Source organism: Urocampus carinirostris, chromosome 3 (assembly GCF_059441175.1).
Source record: "Urocampus carinirostris isolate Australia breed hairy pipefish chromosome 3, RoL_Ucar_1.0, whole genome shotgun sequence".
Classification (NCBI taxonomy): domain Eukaryota; kingdom Metazoa; phylum Chordata; class Actinopteri; order Syngnathiformes; family Syngnathidae; genus Urocampus; species Urocampus carinirostris.
Window position 1 is genome coordinate 11,533,120 of NC_142351.1, and position 16,060 is coordinate 11,549,179.

At 39.3% G+C, this 16,060-nt stretch overlaps 1 protein-coding gene and 1 pseudogene across 4 annotated transcripts in view; one reads left to right on the top strand and one right to left on the bottom strand.

Moving 5' to 3' along the window:
• Positions 1 to 16,060, bottom strand: part of magi3a (membrane associated guanylate kinase, WW and PDZ domain containing 3a) — a 154,170-nt gene that overhangs the window by 50,041 nt on the left and 88,069 nt on the right. For all 4 annotated transcript variants that reach the window (XM_088330690.1, XM_088330689.1, XM_088330693.1 and 1 more), the window contains exons 2-3: positions 14,705 to 14,821; positions 10,676 to 10,795 (exon numbers count right to left, since the gene is read on the bottom strand). In XM_088330690.1, coding sequence (XP_088186816.1) covers positions 10,676 to 10,795; positions 14,705 to 14,821 — 237 coding nt within the window. The remainder of the gene's footprint in view (positions 1 to 10,675; positions 10,796 to 14,704; positions 14,822 to 16,060) is intronic.
• LOC148368679 (small ribosomal subunit protein eS24 pseudogene) lies at positions 2,514 to 2,922 on the top strand (annotated as a pseudogene).

A 16,060-nucleotide genomic window follows, 5' to 3' on the forward strand; every position in this document is an offset into this window, starting at 1 on the left:
TGGGCAAAGAGCTGGACAGCCTAAAAACAGTAGCTGAGAGACGGGCACTGAAAAAGCTGCGGTCAATCATGGACAATCCATCGCATCCACTACACAGCATTATCTCAAGACAGAAGAGCAGTTTCAGCGACAGACTGCTGTCACTGTCTTGTACTACGGACAGACTGAAGAGATATTTTCTTCCTCATGCCATGAGGCTCTTTAACTCTACCCGGCAGAGTAAAAGCCCACAGTAAACCACACCACCTACATTGCATATTACCGAATCTTACTGCAATATGTATTCTGTGTAGCACTATTGAGTTATTCTATATAACACGCTACAGTGGGCATTTGCACATCACACTGGGTATTTGTATATTGTATTCTTTTTGCTTTATTATTGTATTGTTCTCAGCTCAGGGATGCTGCTGGAAATGTGAATTTCCCTTCGGGGATGAATAAAGTATCTATCTATCTATCTATCTATCTATCTATCTATCTAGGCCCCCCATTTAAGTCCATCAGCCTCTTCTGTCATGTCAGTGCCCAAGGCTGTGCAATGCTAACGGCACAGAGCGTGTATGGACAAAAGCCCCACTCATTTTCATACTTCCCCAAATACCAAATTTAAGAGGGCTGACCTGCCGTGAAGAGGACATAGAAAGACATTAAGTTACCTTCAAAGAGCTCTTTGCAGTAGCATGAATGTAAAATGAGACCGGTCGGAGCTTTCATAAACAAGTATTCTTTATGCATGTGTCATGAACAGGGAGTGATGGAGGCAGAACCAATTTGTAAAAGTTGTATTCATCATTCATGCTGGTACCATTTCATCATGCCGTTCAATAAAAATGGGAACACCAAGGGATGAGGGAGTGTGCGTCCCTAAGATGGATGCAGCACTTATGTTACTGAGCTGATTAGTTGTTATACAAACTGTAGCTTAAGGAAATCTGTGCTTTTGTGCATCCGTCTAGAACCAAACACCCTCACACAAGTGGGACTAAAGAGACTTGTTGTTTTTACTGATTTAATATGTTTACATTTTCTTGGAGAAGTGAAATTCCCACTTGGACATGAGAAGTAATCCCCATGGCACTCCTTGTTTACTTTTACTTGTTCATTCAAATAGGAATAGTTAATCGTGTAACTTAGGCAAAAGTGTTTTTTAGTGAGCCTCTACTGACAGATGTGTTTAACAGTTCGTGCCCACAAGAAACCCAATTGATGAATTTTATGCACGATAATTTCAGCTGTTGATGTTCAAGTAACATGACTTGTGTAACCAATTTACTGAATTTTCTGCACTATAAGGTGCAAATAATTATGAGTGTACATTAATAGTGTACATTATATTAAAACTACAGTAGGAGCTAGGTTTGCATGAATATAAAATATAAATATTTAAATTAAAATATTTGTTTTCATACAACATAAATTAACATTATGACATCCGGTTTTACAACTAAAATTGTAAAAAGAGTACGTAATTGGGTATAAAATGTTGCCATAAACAAAAATCTTCATTCAAGTAATCACGATGTTTCAAATTCTTACGGGCGATTATTGTCCAAAGCGACGACAAAAGAGGATTTGCGATGCGCGCTCAAAAGTTGGCATCAGTGCTGCCATCGGAGTCCTGTGCAACACTTTTGTTTCCTAACACATTAACCACAAGAGGGCACTTGAGGACTGCTATATATGATTCTCAAAGGCAGAACATTGTCTGCATGCAATTAATTTCCACATTTGTCCACCGTAGTTTCCAGAACATTATGCGCATGCTCACATTTTTGGCCAATTTGGGGTTTTTAGGTACACCCTACAGTCTGGAAAATATGGTAATTTTAAGGTCAAGTCAAATTTAGGGTAGATAAAGGGGTAGTTTTGGATTGGACGGCGGGGACATGTTCCCACCAATATCGAGCAATAATTTTTTTGTCCATACCAAAATTATTGGATCGCATTTAAACATGCTATGTCCCCTCCAATGCCATCATCAAACTTACGCCCTTGGGGTAGACGCACGGAATAGGTTAAAGGCTGCCAAAAGGTAACAGAACATCTCTTTCTAGGCAGAACAATATCTCAAAATTTGGAAATACAAGAACACACAATTTATTGCAGTGACATGCAAATGTGTAACCCAACATTAAGTGCATAGTGAACGTATATGTTATTTACAATGAAAAAAAAACGGAACAGTAGATGTTGCAAAAATATTAGCCCCTTGTTCTCTCAGCTCAGTGGACTGACTCTAGAACTTCTTTAATGACATCTGAATGATCTAATGCCGACCAAAATGACGAAAATTGAAAAACAGAGTGCACCTGTGTGTCACTAACTCTACGTTGAAAGGCACCTAATCTCAGAAGTCTCTGAAACGAGTTATTGGAGAACAGAGAGCATCATGACGATCGAAGAACTCACCAGATGGGTTCGGGATAAAGTTGTGGAAAAGTTCTAATCAGTTCTAACATCTGCCAGAGCACTGTGCAAGCAATACTATCAAAATGGAGAGATAATTTTTTCGAGGCTCCCGAGCTAGGCCGCTGGAAAGATGAACAACACAGTTACAGTCAGGACCCGCAAGTTCATGACGAACCGTCTGCTTCAGAGGAAGCAAATGGTTATTGATGTTCTGCATCCTGGCAAACCCACAGTCCCAAAGACTGAAATCCGGGAAAAGCTCGCCAAGATGTATAAAACGACACCCGACGTTGTGTTCGTCTTCGGTTTCAAGACTCAATTTGGTGGTGGCAAGACAACAGGCTTCGGCATGGTCTATGATTCTCTAGATTTTGCAAAGAAAAATGAGCCCAAATACAGATTGGCAAGGCAGGGTCTGTATGGAAAAAAAAGACCTCCAGAAAGCAGCGCAAGGAACCAAAGAACAGAATGAAGAAAGTACGGGGTACCAGGAAATCCAGCAAAAAGTGAGCCCAGACAACCAGGGATGGTCCTTGTGCTCAAGATGTTCTTGTATACTGTTCTAAAATAATAAAGCAGCCAAGAGGCCCTTGATCACATTGGATCACCTGCAGGCATACACAGCTGAGGTGGGACAATCTCAGCATAAGACAAATATTGGTCATAAGCTGCATAAATCTGCCTTTTATGGAAGAGTGGAGAAAGAAAGTCTTTTTCTAAAATAATGCCATTAAAAAGCCTGCTCGGCATTTGCAACAAGGTCCTCTGGTCAAGTGAGACCAACATTAAACTTTTTGGACTCAATGCAAAACATTACATTTGGTGTAGGAGTAACACTGCACAATACCCTGAAAACACCATTCCCCACTGTCAAACATGGTGTGGCAGCATCATGCTCTGCGGCTGCTTTTCTTCTGCAGGGATTAGGGAGATTGTTACATTTGATGGGAAGATGGATAGAGCCAATTAGAGAAAATTGATAGATAGATAGATAGATACTTTATTCATCCCCGCAGGGAAATTCACATTTCCAGCAGCATACCTTCGCTGAGAACAATACAATAATAAAGCAAAAGGAATACAATATACAAATACGCAATGTGACGTGCTAATACCCACTGTAGCGTGTTGTATAGAGTATTTAAATAGTGCTACATAAAATACACACTGCAATAAAAGTACGGTAATATGCAATGTAGAAGGGTGTGGTTTAGTTTGGGCCTTTACTCTGCCGGGTGGAGTTAAAGAGCCTCATGGCATGAGGAAGAAAAGATCTCTTCAGTCTGTCCGTGGTACAAGACAGTGACAGCAGTCTGTCGCTGAAGCTGCTCTTCTGTCTGGATATAATGCTGTGTAGTGGATGGGATGAATTGTCCATGATTGACCGCAGCTTTTTCAGTGCCCGTCTCTCAGCTACTGTTGTCAGGCTGTCGAGCTCTGTGCCCACAACAGTATTCATTGAAGTCTGCAACAGACCTCAGAATGGGGCACAGGTTCACTTCCCAACTGAACGATGACTCTAAACATAAAGCAATATCTACAATGGAATGGTTTAATACTAACAATATCCGTGTGTTCGAATGGACAAGGGACATACCCCCCCAAAAAAACTTGTGGCTGTGATCGCAGCAAAACTGAACTGTACAAAGTAATAACTCCAAGGGGGGCAACATTTTTGCAACGCCTTCTTTTCAAATTTGTTAGCACAACATAAAACGTGGAATATATTTTAGGTTTTTTCATGTCTCACATGATGTTGATTCTTGGAAAAAATTGTATTTTTTTTTCTTTCAGTTTGAAGTCTGAAATATGACAAAATGTCAAAAAGTTCTTCAGGAGCCGATGCTTTTGCAAGGCACTGTATCGAAACCTGAGACTAAAGTATCTGACGACAACGTTTGGTACAGTAACTCAAAATTTAGAACATAGCCTATAGAAACCCGAGACCAAAGATACTGACAACACAATCTCAAACACTAAAAAGATGACTCTTAAATCAAAAAATGGCAGCATTTCAGTCACGAAAAAAATGTGCTCGTCAAAGAGATTTATCAGGGGCCTGCCCGATTAACCTCGCCAAACACATTTCCATTTATCTCCTCGCCAGCCACCGTCAGAGACCCTCATTAATCATTGAAGGATGGAGCTACACTCTCTGGGGCAGTGCCCAGTGTGCGCAGGCTGTGATTGTGATTGCCACAGCCTGAGGCATTTGAAGCCAAATCTTGTGCTCTGTACTTTGGCACAGAGCTGTTGCAGCATTTGACTTGCGCGGCACCAATGGCCTCGCTTCATTTACCTATTCCAAACTTGCATTCCTCTCTTCCAAAACAGGCAGCATTTGGGGACATTGTAATTAACAATACTGCCCTTTACCTTGGCTTTTTATTTGTCACTTGTAAAGAGAATCCCTTTTGTCGTATCTTAGTTATAAGTAGTTGCCAGCACAGCACTTTTATACCCTACCTCACGAGTCAGTGACTTTTGGCATGTTGCCCTATTTCTATCTAATAAACAGCGATGCAACTTTGCAAAGTGACTACAAAGACTTTACAACAGCAATGGTTCTATTAAAAAACAGTTGTGGGCTTTGTGGAGCAGCAAAATAATGGGGTGGAAAATTACATTTGCAGTAAAGTTCATCAGTGTCTGGGGAGCGTGAAGTTATTTTTTTTTTGTTTTGTCTTAGGAAAAAATGTTATCATCTTCATTTTTTCATCCAATTGTTCCAGGACACATTAGCATAGACTATAACGGTTGAGTATTCTGACCAGAATCATCATCCACGCCACTGCAAATTAATAAATCTCCACTGTGTCATCATAACAGCCTGGGGTCCATGGAGTATGTTTTGTATTGTATCTGCCTTTTTTTTTAACATTTAAATTTTAGATAATTAATGTCAGCCATGAGAGATTTATTTCATTTGTTATTTTTTTCTAGAAATTTTAAAAGAGTTGTAAATGTTTGACTTCTCTTTCCAGAAGTCAATAGTGCTTAGAAATGAATCACGATTGACGTTGTGTAAATGCTCTTTTGGCTCTACAGTGGGACCTCGCTACTACGCAGTTCCACGTTCGCGGGTTCAGAGCTTCGCGGGTCTAAAAAATAATAATGATAAAATAAATTAAAAAAAAAAAAAAGAGAAAGATTTTTTTTTTTTTTCATGCATTTTTGAAGGGGCGTCGCTACATCGTGGTTCCACGTTTGCGGGTTCAGAGCTTCGCGGGTCTAAAAAAAAGAAATAATAAAATAAAATAATAATAAAAAAATAATAATATTTATTTCTTTTTAAGCATTTTCGACGGGACGTCGCTACTTCGCGGATTTTCACTTTTCGCGGGTGGTTTTGGTCCCCATTAACCGCGATAACCGAGGGATTACTGTATTTGAATACAGACAATAAATATGCACATGTTTATGTTGGGAATGCTAACCTATGTGTCAATCATCATTTCATTCGGTTACGACTGGCTAAAAATATTTTAAACTAAAACTGGGGATCTTGTTTTTATCAATACAGGCCCTAATAGGCTAATGCGGGCTGTGTAGGGGAATGGGGTGGGATTGAGCCCGCTATTGGTCGAAGGTGGTGTCAATCACAGACAGAGACAGGGACAAGGCTAACAGTCAGATTTGGAATAATTATTTACAAGTCTGTTTATTTGTAAACGGAAGTTATGTAGCGAAAAAAACGGATTTACAACAAGGAACTCCTACAATGCAGAAATGCTTTTAGGCGGATTTTTTTCTCTGTTTGCATTATCATGTGTTTTAGAGTAAATATTATACACAGTTCGATTCACTGGACGTTCCTGGAAGTGGGGACTCTATGCTTGCTTGAATTCAAATAATTTGTAATTGGTGAGCTACACCTGCTTTATAGTTTTCGAGTATCTTGTTTCACACCGATTGTGATGTTGGTGTGAAGAGTACATTTTGAAATGGTCGGCATATCTTGAATCCCAAAAGTTTAAGCTTTCCAGTGATATTTGGCATTACATACTTCAGTGACTGGTGACATCATACAGAGACATATTCGTTTCAATAGTCAAACAATAAGCAACAAAGAGTTCAGTAATTTGAATACTGTGAATAAAATTTACGTTGAACATGATTGGCAAATATTGATTGGATGGAATTTGATTTGAGAGGATCACAAAGTCCATATATTCTTTGTTCTGGCTTTAAGAAAAACAATGAAAACATGTAGTTAACCAAAAATAAACTACCGTAAATTCCGGACTATAGAGCGCACCTGATTATAAGCCGCACCCACCACATTTTAAGAGGATAACCGCTTTTGTACTTACACAAGCTGCACCTGTATATAAGCCGCATGCGCCCACATTAAAACATGTAACACAATCACAAAATTAACCCAAACCCGACTTTGAGTCCCGCGATTGTAACTGAATATAAAGTACACAGTCCAAACACCAAAGCCGGCAAAATGTACGGAAAATGATACCGGTACTTAAGGTTTGATGCCGACCTGCAGAGTCCGGGTCCCGTTGAAAATAATCCAAGGAAAAAAAAAGTATATGTCCAAAGGTAAGGGTGGGAAAAATATATATCCACTATTGTCCGCTGCGTCCACAAACACGTCTCACCTTTACTCTACATCCCGTCAGCCCCCATTGTTTTCGCCCCTTCTTTTTAATTCGCCCGTGGAAAACATATTAGAATGAGTCTCTAAAATAAATACATTACAAAAATATACAGTTGCAAATACATATTATACATGGTTACACATATTTACAAAGAAAGACGGTACACCGAGAGTTTTCAAAGCTTTAATAATATTATAACTTTCATCCCAAACCGTGCCTGTGAAGGGTAGCAAAACGCTACTAGGAACACGCTCGCAACACAGTAAACGGGTCTGTTAAAAAAAACATACCGTACATGTAGAAATCATGGTAAACCGTCCTCATCTTCCTCCTTATAACTGACGCCGTCAAAGTCGTCTTCCTTTAGTATGGGAAAGAGACTTTGTCATATAGACGTCGTCCCACGCTCCCTTTTTCAAAAAACGCTAGCAACACGCTCGCAAAGTTAAGTTTACGTGCAGTAGCTTTGTTTCCTTCTTTATCGGACTGCTGGATTGCGTTTAGCTTGAAAGCTGCGTCATGTGCCTTTCTTTTTGCAATTTGCATGATGAGGATATGTCTACGCTGATTTAATTTGTGCACAAGCTAAGAAGTTGCAGTCTTCCTCGGCGCATATATTCCACCGGTCTACCTTACCTTTTGTACTCGAGCGCCGCAGGCGGCTGTTAGAAAAATTACATAAATTGGCCGCATCACTGAATAAGCCGCAGGGTTGAACGTTTGGGAAAAAAGTAGCGGCTTATAGTCCGGAATTTACGGCAATCAATTTAGGAAATACCATATTATGCAACATTTATGTACGGTCATCAACAATTTGATTTAGCCATCCATCCATTCTCTGAACCTCACTATGGTTAAGGTATGTTGGAACCATTCCCAGCTGTCAATTGACAGGATTCGGTGTACACGTTGAACTGGTAACGATTCAATTTATTGCATAATTTTCACAACGTGGTTGTCTAAAGTACAAAACAATTACAATTACAAAGCCAGTTGCAGAGGGTGTTGACATGAATAGAATTAATTGAAATTAAACTTCAGTGGGCTTGTGATTTTCGGGTATCTCATTAACAATGTTTTTTCTGCCTTATGATGGGAAGGGCAGAGGGACTCTATTAGTCATCAAGTTGACTAGTTTATGGCTTCAGGGTTGAATAGCCGGTCACCTGGGGGCCGTTTTGGACAGGCAGCTGAGAGCCTTATCACATGGTGCCCCCACCGGCACAAATCACCTTGTTGCATATTAACCTGTCTTGCTTTACATTTACAGGTTGTTGGAAGACGGTATGTTTACATTCAGGAGTAGTCTGATTAAGATCTTTAGGTTCTCTCTTTAAGAATTTTTGACTACTTACGTAATCATTGGTCAGTGGTACATTAATTACACTCCATAGGAAAGTGGTCTCCAACCTTTGTCAAGCAGAGATCTACTTTTTGTTACCAACTAGCGCAAAGGGTACACAGTTTGATAAACTAAAATAACAACTTATGTTATTATAATTTTGTTGTTGTTACCAACAGGTTAATTATTGGAAGTAGGGTTATATACTCAGTCAACCACAAATACCGTAAATTCCGGACTATAAGCCGCTACTTTTTTCCCAAACTTTCAACCCTGCGGCTTATTCAGTGATGCGGCCAATTTATGTAATTTTTCTAATGGCCGCCAGCGGCGCTCGAGTACAAAAGGTAAGATTTAGACTGCAACCTTTTAGCTTGTGCACAAATTCAATTAGCGTAGACATATCCTCGTCATGCAAATTGCATAAAGAAAGGCACAGGACGCAACTTTCAAGCTAAACGCAATCGAGTAGTCCAATAAAGAAGGAAACAGACCTACCGCACGTAAACTTTACTCTGCGAGCCTGACGTTAGCGTGTTTTTGATTAAAGGGAGAGCGTGGGACGACGTCTATATGACAAAATCTCGTTCCCACACTGAAGGAAGCCGACTTTGATGACGTCAGTTATAAGGAGGAAGATGCCGACGTTTTACAGTGCTTACTACAAGCACGGTAAGTTTTTTTTTTTACAGAGTTATTTGCTGTATTGCGAGCGTGTTCCTAGTAGCGTTTTGCTACCCTTCACAGGCACGGTTTGGGATGAAAGTTATAATATTATTACTAAAGCTTTGAAAACTCTCTCGGTGTACCGTCTTTCTTTGTAAATATGTGTAACCATGTATAATATGTATTTGCAACTGTATATTTTTGTAATGTATTTATTTTAGAAACTTATTCTGATATATTTTGAACGAGCAAATGAGAAAGAAGGGGCGGGGCAAACGCGGGCTGACGGGAAGTGGAGTAAAGGTGAGATGTGTTTGTGCACGTGGCCGACAATAGTGGATACACATATTTTTCTCACCCTTACCTTAGGAAATATATACTTTTTTCCTTGGATTACTTTCAACGGGCACTTGGACTCTGCAGGTCTGCATTAAATTAAAAGTACCGGTAACATTTTACGTTCATTTTGCCGGCTGTGTTTTTGGGACTGTATCGGGTATGGGTTAATTTCGTGTTTGTGTTGCGTATTTTCAATGTGGGCGCATGCGGCTAATATACAGGTGCGGCTTGTGTATGTACAAAATCGTTTTTTCTCCCGAAATGTGGTGGGTGCGGCTTATAATCAGGTGCGCTCTATAGTCCGGAATTTACGGTATACAATTTTAATTAAAAAATCACAATGACCTCGGACTGGTGAGCTAGTTTCAGAACAGCTCCCTGGGCACCTCAGCTGTCTTTAGGGAGCAACCTGGTGCCCGTGGCCATTGGTTGTTTGCAACTGACTCCTTACTTTGCACATGCACAATGAAACACAAAGTTAGTGAAATTAAACCCTCAATATCAAACTACTATGTTTAATACTGATACATTTTCTACCACATGCAGTTGCACTTGTGCTGACCCAAGACAGAGTAAAGTTTTTTAAATTATGTGCTTTCTACAGGAGTACGGCTCTGTTTGTCATTTTGCAGTCGGGGGCGATGGAATCCAATTTTTTACTTGAGCTCCAATAGAGTCAATGAGACTGTTTGTTCTCACTTGTGGAGTGATACATCATCAAACCATTCTGTGTGTGTGTGTATTTCATTCTATGCTGCAGTAGACACTTTATCAAAAGCAAATACTGTGACGTAAACGAGGTCACCACTATAATTTTGATCCCCCAACCCCCCCAAAAATGGTGCAAATGGATGAGAATTCACATTATAGATAAAAGTGTTACAATTTTGCCAGTTTTCATATCTATATACCAAAGCTATATCCCCCTAATGGGAAGTGGCTAGAGTCAAGAACACACTCACATTCACCCAACATTCATTCCCCTTCGCTCTTACGGACCAGACACAGAACATTAAACCCACAGCACAACAAGGGGTAAGTTGCTGTGCCATGCAACTCATCATAAGCAAAGAGGGCCAACAGCATACACTGGTTTACCCCCTCCGCATCATATGAGTCTAAATTATCCTTCGCTGTTCATATGTATCCCTTGCACACACTCTTGCGTCCATTAAATTAACCACCTCACATCTAGAGCAGGTTTCAACCCATCCATCCAACCAGTTTGAGGGTTCATTAAAAAGTATAGTCCCTATCTTTCGAAATCAATCAATTTGTAACGTTTGTTTTGCTAGCCAAATACCATCATAGGTTCCACTCTCAAGCAGCAATCCACATTCTTCTAGATTACGGAACTCCTCCACACTGATGAAGTTGTAATCCACTCCAGGAACTTCCCCCTCCCTGGGCTGTCGAGTTGTACCTGCCAATAAGGGTACAAATTAGAAGAGCGCATTGAAAAACAAGCTTTAATCTAACAATTGGCTACGATGCTCTAACGTCTACTTAAAAGATCTTCTATGATCATTGATTTAGCGAAATGACCTTCACAATCAAGTAACGATACTGCCACTAAAATAAAAGGGATTGCAGACTTTTTACATGGCCAAATTCAATCACTTTTAAAGCACTTAAAAGCCAATTTCAGACTGTAAAGCTATAGATTGATGCCGGACTTCTTCCCGTGAATTGCAATGGCAAAGTAGAGCCACCAGAGAGCAGTGTCAGAGCCATTTTTAAGCAGACTTAGTTGACTTTTCTTTTTTTAATGCGTGGTCTATCGAGTCAGACTGCAGAGTAAGACGGCAATAATTTCAAGCACTTTTCAAACATATATTAAAATACAAGCATTTCAGGCACCTGTGCTAATGTTAAATCATGTAAAAATCAAGATTGTCAATTGAGTGAACATAAATCAAGCCAGCCTTTTCATTTTTGTCAAGTGTGATAATATCTTGATACAACAATACATAGCAATAGCTACTTTATTATCAGTGTCTGAAACTTATGCGAAAAAGTTACCGGACACCAGGGCAGACAACTCTGAAAAGTTGCCTGCCCAGCCATAAAGTTGCCTGACCCATTTTTCACAACTTGAAACACAATAAGACGACTATTCGCAAAAAAAAACATTGTTGCAAAGTATTAAGTATTGATAATCAGAAGATATAACAGAAAAACCTTTTAAAATTAAGTCTATTATAAATCTACTTATAACATTCATTGCATGTATATGACATCGCTGTATTCCATCTGCCATCAATATGTATCTGTATTCACTCATCTTCATTCATGCAATGTTTGCGTGGCGTCGTCTGCTACAAGCCACGTGAACTCCTCTTTCAACGATGCTTTTAATGTACTTTTACGTTTTGTAGCGTCATAAATTTTGTTTGCTTCTTTTAAATATTTCTTCTGGGGCTGAAGTTTTGGCTTGATTCCTAACCACTTCTCCATTTTTCTTGTGTTCTCTGTGCGTCTACTTTGGAAAATGATATGCAAATGCACGACCTTATAATGCTCGGGAAAGTCCAGAGGCACGAAGTTATTTGATGCAGGCTTCTGATTGGCTGCAGAGTATGCAAATTGCCAAAAGAACCAGAATTTCCAAACTGAACGAAGATTTCGAAATCTAAATAAAGCAAATGTTTGATTAGAATGAAAAATCTGTCTGAATTTTTTTTTTTTCCCTCCTTGAAAAAGTTGTCAGCCACCCGGGCGGAGACGTTTTGTAATTTGTGCACCTGACGTAAAAGATGCACGCCCCTGGCGTCCGGGCAGACGTTATTTCAGACTCTCTTAATATTTTTTGAACAATTCCCTATTCTTGACTCGTACAATCAATGATTTTTTTCTTTCAGCTACCTCTAATATTAAGAATAAGCAGAGCAATGCATTAGCCATGTCTCTTGTGAAAATCAAGCTGTCCCGATATTGTACTGACTAACTCTGGCCACTAGTTAGCAGTGACACCTCTCATTCTAAAAAATATCAAATAAAGTTCATTCTACTTCTTCATTGTGTCCTCATTGATGTTGTTTCTCGACAAAAAAAACTTTTTTAATGTTTGAAGCCTAAAACGTGGTAAAATGTTTGAAAGTTTAAGTAGGCCGATTTCTTTTACAAGACACTGTATATTCCCAATTGTTGTAACGTTGTGGGAGTAATACGAAAACAAAAACAAAAAATCTATGGAGGGAAATGCCAGAGGCTGGAAGCATGAGACATTGTTTAAAGAACTTTTCAAGACTAAAAGTGGCTCACAGTTTTTCACTTCTAAATCAACATCTCAAAATCACTTCTAGAAACTGAGGTGATGTTTCTGGTCCCCAGACTTATTATCCCTGCAGTTCCTTTGATAAAACGACAATGCTCTCAAAATGTTACCCCTCATTAACAAACTACCATGTATTGCCTCGATGACTCTCTCATCTTGGAGATGCTGCAAAGCATTGTTATGGAAAAGACTTCACGCTTCTTAGCGCGCCAACTCTGCTTAGCATCATTTTCGCTGTAATCAGGGCTTTTACCGCTACGTCGCTTAGTTATCTAGATCTTTTGCACACTTGGGGGACATTTTACTTTATATTTAATGTCCTCATTCTTCATTTTAGAACTACGCCAACATCCATCCTGACGCCGCTGTGGGCCATCATTTCTAAACAAGCTCAGTTTGCTAAAAAGACTGTGGTTTTTTCTAACCGACAGCAATAGGGAGAGGTGATTATAACAACATGAGAGAAGATTTTTTCCACCTCACTTTAACTTAGTGAACCGGGAGACTATCTGTTTTTTTCTTTTTTTTAATCAGTATGGACTATGCGTTGTTTAATTATGCAGTCTCTTACATACAGTTGCAATTTTAATTGGTTTGTAAAGGTCATGATTCTTCGAGTTACTGAAACGTAGATCTTGTACATGTGCTGCGAATGCATATACCGAATTTTCCGAACTATAAGGTGCACACCTCCCTCAAAAAACAACCAAGTATAAGGCGCATTGAATTAAAACTATAGTGTGGTCTAACGTTGCACACAAAAATAAGTACAATATTTGTGGATTGATTGATCAGTCAAAAGATATCGCTGATCACAATTGCAAAACATTGCATGCAAAAGGGATTTAACCTGGATCGCGGCGGGGAAAGTGCTGGATCTTATCCATTAAACCACTATAGATAAAGACAACACATAAGAAGGCCTAATGCCTTTTCATAGGCCATCTACGTCCCTAGTGGCCTGGTGGTTAGGATTCGGCACTCTCCCCTTGGCTATCCACGTTCGATCCCTGTTGACATTATTTCTATGAAATTTTGGTCAGCAAAATTTTCTGACAGATCAATAATTGCACAAATATGTTAATATACCATTGTATTTTTACAATTGTGTCCGTATATACAGTTAAGCACACGCTCAAGTTTACGGCCACTTGGGTTTTGGGGGTGTGCCTTACAGTCCGGATAATATGGTATATATATTTATATTATTATATTATTATTTATTATTTATAATATATTTGTATTTCTGAGCTTGGATCTTTCGCTCATTTAATGCCGAACGTAAAAGAATAGATCTTTGACAACTATAGCATTGAACGTGTATCATTTTAGATAAACGTGGTCTACTTTAACCATGCAGGGAATTTTCTTGTCTGGTGAAAAAGACGTATCAGCATTTGTTGTCTTCTATATTTATGAAATAATTAAAATGTAAAACATTGAAAAATTGCAAACAAACAAAAAAATTGAGATACAGCATCGATACATAAGTTAATAATGCAAAAAATGTAAAGAAAATGTCTAATCATAAGCATTAAATCCAGACAGAAGAGCAGCTTCAGCGACAGACTGCTGTCACTGTCTTGTACCACGGACAGACTGAAGAGATATTTTCTTCCTCATGCCATGAGGCTCTTTAACTCCACCCGGCGGAGTAAAGGCCCACATTAAACCACACCCCCTACATTGCATATTACCGTACTTTTATTGCAGTGTGTATTTTATGTAGCACTATTTAAATACTCTATACAACACGCTATAGTGGGTATTAGCACGTCACATTGGGTATTTGTATATTGTATTCCTTTTGCTTTATTATTGTATTGTTCTCAGCGAAGGGATGCTGCTGGAAATGTGAATTTCCCTGCGGGGATGAATAAAGTATCTATCTATCTATCTAATCTTCCATGTAGACCTGTAGTAATAATGTAATGGCTTACCTAGTGGCCCCAAACCACCAAGCACTGCTCCTTTTATTTTTATTGACAATTGCTTGAAAGGCAATCGTCTGCATCACTATTAAAGTCACAATTACAGGTATTTTTCATTACTCACAAGGAATTGTGCGCAGGTACAAGTTGTCCCTGATCACCTGCTGAAGTTTGTGGTCCAGAGAACCCTTCTGGAACTGCAGACTGAGGTAGTGATGCAAATCGGTATTCAGCACCTTTCCTAGAGGAAGAAGATCAGATTTCAGGAAAACAGATAAGCATTTATTTTGTTGAACGTAGAAAATTTATTTTAAAATGCATTACAGGAAATCAAATTACAAGGATTAGGTATGTACTGATTAGCGCGTGTGCGGCACAGTTCTGAGGTCATGAGATCGAACCTTCCTGTGTGGAGTTTACATGTTCTCCCGATGCTTGCGTGGGTCACTCCGGTTTCCACCCACATTCCAAAAACATGCATGTCATGTTGATTGGCCTCACCAAATTGTCCCTATGTGTGAAAGAGCAAGTGAGTTGTCTGTCCCTGTGTGCACTGTAATTTGCTGGCAACCAGTTCAGGGTGTCCCCTGCCCACTGCCCGAAGATAGCTGGGATGGGCTCCAGCACCCCTGCGACCCTACTGAGGATAAGTGCTGCAGATAATGGATGGATGGATGGATAGGTATGTACTATATATGTAACCAGACACAGGTAAGACTTCATTTATAGGTTAAGGTAAAATAATAAAACGTTCTTTTTTTCATATTCTACAGTTTATACATTGCATTCTTGCTTTGCCAATTAAATGATGAAGTAGAGAAGCGTCTTTTGCATAATTTGGAAAATATCGACCCATAGATGTTTCCATCTGATGAAAACTAACAGTCGCACAACGTTTACCGATTGAGCAGAGAACAAAAATAAAACCGTAAAAGGTATTCAGAAAAATTAATAAATAAAAAAGCAGCAACCACAAACAATTAAACTTAGAAGAATTAAGTGGCAGGCACAAACAAGAACAACAGCTGACCTTGTGCCCGAAATCTTCTGCAGTTTTTACATTAGCCTTGCTTGCATCAACTGCTGCTGCTTTAGAAGTTTTAAACAGAAGACAAAGGTACTGTTTGATTATTCAAATTCAAAGTCTGTATTCAGTGCTTAAATAAGTACATATCAGCCATTGTCATGATAACTTGACTTGACTTGACTTGATTTAAAAAAAAAAAAACAAGAAAAAAGCTAATAATTTTACATGTATAAGTTTTCGTATTCATATTTTATCCATCCATTATCTGCACTGCTTATCCTCAGTAGGGTCGCGGGGGTGCTGGAGCCCATCCCAGCTATCTTCTGGCAGTAGGTTGAGGGACATCCTGAACTGGTTGCCAGCCAATTGCAAGGCACACAGACAGACAACACTCTCTCATTCACACCTAGGGACAATTTGGACCGGCCATGCAAACTCAGCACAGGAAAGCTG